This window comes from Coptis chinensis, chromosome 7 (assembly GCF_015680905.1).
Source record: "Coptis chinensis isolate HL-2020 chromosome 7, ASM1568090v1, whole genome shotgun sequence".
Classification (NCBI taxonomy): Eukaryota; Viridiplantae; Streptophyta; class Magnoliopsida; order Ranunculales; family Ranunculaceae; genus Coptis; species Coptis chinensis.
This window is the reverse complement of record NC_141462.1, coordinates 13,260,833-13,266,347: the sequence shown is the minus strand read 5'-3', so window position 1 is coordinate 13,266,347 and position 5,515 is coordinate 13,260,833. Positions and strand designations below refer to the sequence as shown.

The 5,515-nt window shown below is 40.0% G+C and overlaps 1 protein-coding gene across 1 annotated transcript; it reads left to right on the top strand.

Moving 5' to 3' along the window:
* Positions 1–2,941: 2,941 nt before the first annotated feature.
* Positions 2,942–4,883, top strand: LOC147486121 (FAF-like protein (DUF3049)). The gene is made up of 2 exons (XM_086571639.1): positions 2,942–3,080; positions 3,229–4,883. The coding sequence occupies exon 2, from the start codon at positions 3,248–3,250 to the stop codon at positions 4,679–4,681; it is 1,434 nt and encodes a 477-aa protein (XP_086427765.1). The 5' UTR covers positions 2,942–3,080; positions 3,229–3,247; the 3' UTR covers positions 4,682–4,883.
* Positions 4,884–5,515: the final 632 nt, after the last annotated feature.

Here is a 5,515-nt window from a genome sequence, read left to right as displayed (position 1 = left end):
ATCATCTAATTTCCGGCCGAAATTAGGCTTAACCGTATGTCGGGAACATGTCTTACATCCTTGAAAGTGTCAAGGTGTAGCCGACATTGGTTTCTACATGAACATCTCCAATGCCTATAATCTTGAGACTCCATGTTGCCCATCTTCACCTCACCAAAATCACCGATTTGTAGGTAGTGAAGAAACTCTTTGGGGTGTGGCGTGGTAAGAAGCACTGTATCTACCACCCACTCGTACCCGGCATGAAGTGCTCAAGCATAACTTCGTCACCTTCCCGACCACGATTCCTACTTCACCATGTGAAGCGATATCCGTGGCGTCTCTACCGGTTGTGCTTTCTTTCAACTCTAACTTGTCTTCATATGCGGTACTAGTCTTCTCATCCCTCTTCAATTCTATGCATTCATATTTGAAGTGGCCATGGATACCGCATGATAATTGCGACAAGTCTTTCTTAGGGTTGCGCTTTCGGCTCCTAGATTTTATTTTGTCATCATCTCTACAGAGTGAGATGGTTTTACGCTTTTGCCTCTCTCTTTGCTTTTTACGAACAAGGATCTCGGTGGCGGGAGCTATTCTGCGGCGCCCTTTCTTGTCTTCGTTGAGGTCTTCTAAAATCTTCCACGACCGAAAGTCGTGGTCTCTTAGGATACTGGCGCGGATTACATTGTTGCCAATCCGTTGTCCTAATGCGCACCCAATCGCTTTTTCATCAAGCGTCTTCCAATCGGCATCGGGATCATGAGATCCGGTTTTACTCCCCCATTCTCAATGGGTTGTGCCAGGTCCTCGCAATAAAGCAAGTCTTCCATCCTGGCTTTCCAGATAGTGTAGTTCTTCCTATTCAGACTCATCATGCGAGTGTTCACGGAATGGTCCATCTCTACAAGTTATTTAACCTCAAATCTTCTCTCGGGAAATTTTCCAAACACCGCCCGACACAAAGATTCGGATAACACCCAAGCTATTCTAATTCGGCTCGATACCACTTGTTGGGGATTGCACCAATACCAATCGGTTCCCCATTTACACGGATAACTTGTATGAACACACTTCAACTCGGATAAATCTCAAATATCACAAACTACCTATACTAACATGCCCAACTCGCTAAACAACTATCAACAACAAATAATAATGTAAAAGCGGTAAAAGGCAAACCACAAGACAAAGATTTACCGTGGTTTGGCCAATGATGCCTACTTCCACAAAAGCAGAGTTCTTAATAAAGTAGGAAGGAAGATTACAATCTCTCCTTACGGTCTCACCTTACTAGATCACTCTTATCTCTTTCTGAGGGTTGTATCTCAAAAGGTTCTCTCAATCTTGATAGCTTTTCAAGATTGGGTTTATCTCTTTGTCTTAGTGCGGATTCCAATCCGCCGACTTGTTTTTTGTTAGGTTAGGTTTTCCAAAACCTTGATTTTGGTTTTATCTCCAAAACCAAATCAATGGATCTTGTAGCAAGGGGCCCACGAAAATAGACTGAAGCGCCGAAGTCAGCAAAGACTGATGACTGAGACCTGGCAAGGCCACTTTGAAAGCTGGTCGCCAATATGTCTTGGAGAGCTCGGTATTTCGACGACTTCACGGATGTCGAGTTTGCCCGTTTACGTCGATTCTCGGTTCTCTCCTCATGTGAGGGATAACTCCAGTTGAAATGATATTGAATGCATTGATAGAGCACAAAAGGAAAAAGGATCAAAATTGGCAAATGTACTACTTCTTAAGTTGCTAACTGTTGTAGAAGCTTTCTTGAGGACAATAGCACGCGATAAACACAAATGAACTACAGGAATTGCAATAGTTTTCGCGAGGTTTGTATCACGTTGATGTCAATTCTTGTTGGCGCCTTACTTGGCAAATTTGATCAATCCATGGGTAGCATGACTAGGCATACAACTTCGTGCCAATGATAACACCAACCAACTCACGGAAAGCAAACTTATCTAGTATTCCAAATTTTTCGTGGCCCTTCATACTACATATTCCTTGTTCACACTCTTTGGGTTTGTCCAGTTAGGATGCCAACTGGCTTTTTGTTATTGTTGTATGCGATAATACAATTTACTTGTTCATATGCTCCTAAGTATTAGTCACGTATGAAAATTACCAATTTTCTCTTCCCCTAACTCTCTAAGTACTAAGATATATTATTTTGTGTACCGTACTATTAATTTATAGATCTGACTTTTTTTTTAATGGAGTTTTTACAGAGTCTATCTAAATTAACACGCCCAATTTTTATATGCCAATCATTGGTCTATGCCAAATTGTTGAACAGGTTGGCTCAAAGAATGGGTACGTACAGATGAAAGTTTTGTAGTTTTGAGCCATGTACTAGTTGATCCCATCTCTCAAGAAATAGAATTTGGTTTCTTCTGCTAAAATGGTCTCACACTCACTCTCTCAATTCGTCTTTTTTTTTTCTTTCTTTTTTTTTTTTCTTTTTTTTTGAATTGATCAACATCAGTGCCTTTTGGTACTGTGGAGTGGAGTGGTGATCGACGTAGATATCTATCAAGTATCACCCAAAACGAGAGGACAGAACCTTTATTGGTCCCACCACCGCCACCCCTTTCAAAACAAACATGACGCACTCCCATTGTTTCCACATACATTATTCCCCTATTTTTTAACATTTTTTTTTTCTCTCTTCATCTTTGTGCTACAGTTTCACCTTTCAAAAATCAAATGGTTGCACCCCCAATCATGTTCAAGATTCCTCTGCTTCTGCATTAAGCTTTCTCACCAGATTGCTTATTTACTAACTAATTTTTGAATTCACATTTTTTTTTTCAACTTGCAAGTTTTTATACCAATACGAGTATAAAGAGAGAAAAGTTTTCTTTCTGTGGTGTCGTGAGAGTGGGACCATGGACACAATTCCAATGGCTTTTTTTGCACCTATAAGTACCACCCACACCCCTTTCATCTTGTTATCCGTCAAGCAAATACTCTTCAATACATCACCTTCAAATTCTCCAAAAACCTTAGGGTTAATCAATTTCGGCTTTCGGGGCTATTTCCACCCTACCGGGCTTTGCTCTGTCGACGTTGGATGTTATTTTTTGTTTGAGGTAACATTTTTTCTATACTATGTTTACTATATTTGTTTGCGCAAATTTTGCATTTTGCATTGCTACCTTTTGAACACTTCTTTAAATTTATAATATGTTCTAAGTTTTTTTTTTTTTTTTTTTTTTTTTTAAAAAAAAATTTATGTAGGGTGATTTTTTCGAAGAAGATGTCAACTGCTGTCAACATGAACGTATCTAATGAACTTCAAGGAATTGGATCCATCCTTGGTTCTTCAAAGTACGAAAGATCAAAGACAATGAGGAGGACACTGTCTGCTGACATGTCTTCAAAGAAATGGCTGGTGCAGAATGGTTTCTCTCCATTGAAGAGGATAGCTTCTTCTGAAGAGTTTCAAGTTTCAAGTGATGGAGATTCTCCGATTTGGAACTCGAAGAAAGAAAAAGAACCACCAGGACAGTCTGATATCTGGAACTCAATTGTGTCCCAGAAGTCCTCACCACTTGCCACTCCATATGTCCATCCACTGGCGAAGCGTGCTAGGTCGCTTAGCAAGCGAAGCTTAGAGATCTGCACTGAAAGTCTAGGATCTGAGACGGGTTCAGATGGATTTTCATCTCCCCCGCCTTCAGAGACTAGCGACGAAGAACGTGAAGAAGAACAAGAAGAAGAGAAAGAGACACCTGCTGTCGTTAAGCAGGAAATGGGTGGTGTCATGAAATACAGTTCCCACGCGGTTAAGAAACCGTCTTCTCGTTCATTTCCTCCTCCACTGCCTTCCCTTTGTCAATCTGGTATCCACATGCGATCCCATCGCAAAGATGGTAGACTAGTCCTTGAAGCAGTCCCTACTCCTGCCCCTTCCCAGAGCTACTTCCAAGCTCAACGCGAAGGCGGACGCCTTTTACTTACTTTTGTTAATCCCAAATGTAATGAAACCACCAACACTGAAAACACCAAAGAAAGCACTGAAGAGAATTGTAACCTTAAGATAACAATACAAAAATATGAAGAAGATGAAGAAGCAGCAATGTTTGAAGACGAAGAAGAATATGAATTTGAGTCTGAAGAAGATGAAGACGATGAGAGTGCGAGTGAGGGTGTTGAGGAAGAGCAAGAACAGGTGATGATGGACAGGGGCACTGTGTTGGAGACGAAGTTAAGCCAGCCAACAAATAAGCTGCCAACTGGAGTGATAAGTGTGCACAGGTCAGCACTTATGGCGAACAAGCAGCTCGCAGGCTTAACTAATAGAGATCCAACTTGGTCACCCAAGTTAGAAATGAATATTGGAACTGAGGAAACACCATTTGCCCAATCACTCCCACCTCCTCCACTGGTGAGTAGACTCACTCCATCTTCGGCGGCTTCGTCTTTCAACACTTACGATTATTGCTGGCGGACCAAGGCAGTGGCGCCACCGACAGCAGTGTGCACTCCTCATCCACTAACTCAACAATTGCCACCCATCAACAAACACAACAAGTTCATTGTCCATAAGAATATAAATCCTCAAGCAAATCAAGAATTAGTCCTTATGAGGGGGAATAATGCTGATTACTTGGTACCATCAGTCAAGGGGTGCAAGGAGCCTAGGAGGTCATTGATCATGTGGGAACCTTACTGTATTGCTACATCTTGATGCATCCCAACTCACAAGTGTTTGTATTAGATTAAATTAATTACAAGTACTCACTAATGATCAGTGATACTTCCTCTTCCTCTCAATTAATCTCTATGACTACCTTAATTAAAGAAATAATCTTACTACATTGTGATAAACAATAAAAGAATTGTATTACTATATTGTTTTGATAAGAATGAAGAGAGATATTATTATGTTAGTTTCAGTCTATCTTCCTCTGTTTAATGGTAGTTACAAAAATCTTCCATTTTCTTCTTTGACAACCATATAGATTGCATGTCTGCTCAATCAGGCTTTATGGATTTATGGGATCTCATCTTTTTCTCCTTTTCTCTCTCGGTGTCTGGGTGTTGGTAAGATGACCAATAATATCATATATCTACTTTAATTTATAACCAATGGGATATCATATTATGTCGTATCTGGTCTAATTGACCTTAAAGTTGGGAGCAACATTAGCCATCTCCGCGGATTGTGTTTTCTTGGTTGTCAAGATTAATGTGATTATGTGAAAGAGATGGCTTCGATAATAAAAATAATAAGAACAGGAAGAAGAATGAAAAAACATGTGGTACTGTGGTCGGTTTTCGTTTTCATATTTAAATCCAAGCAAATTTCCCAGTTTCTTCTCAAACAAAATACATTCAATTGGTTTTTTAAAAAAATCCCATATTCAAGGGACAAATAAACCATTAGAAATATTGAAATACACCTACCTTATACTTTTGAAAGTTTGGGAACACCTATTGACCAGATTTCAACCAGAATAAACTAAACGTGTTTGTATTTAGTAGTCCATACTCCATAAGATAAAGACACCTTCCAGATGCA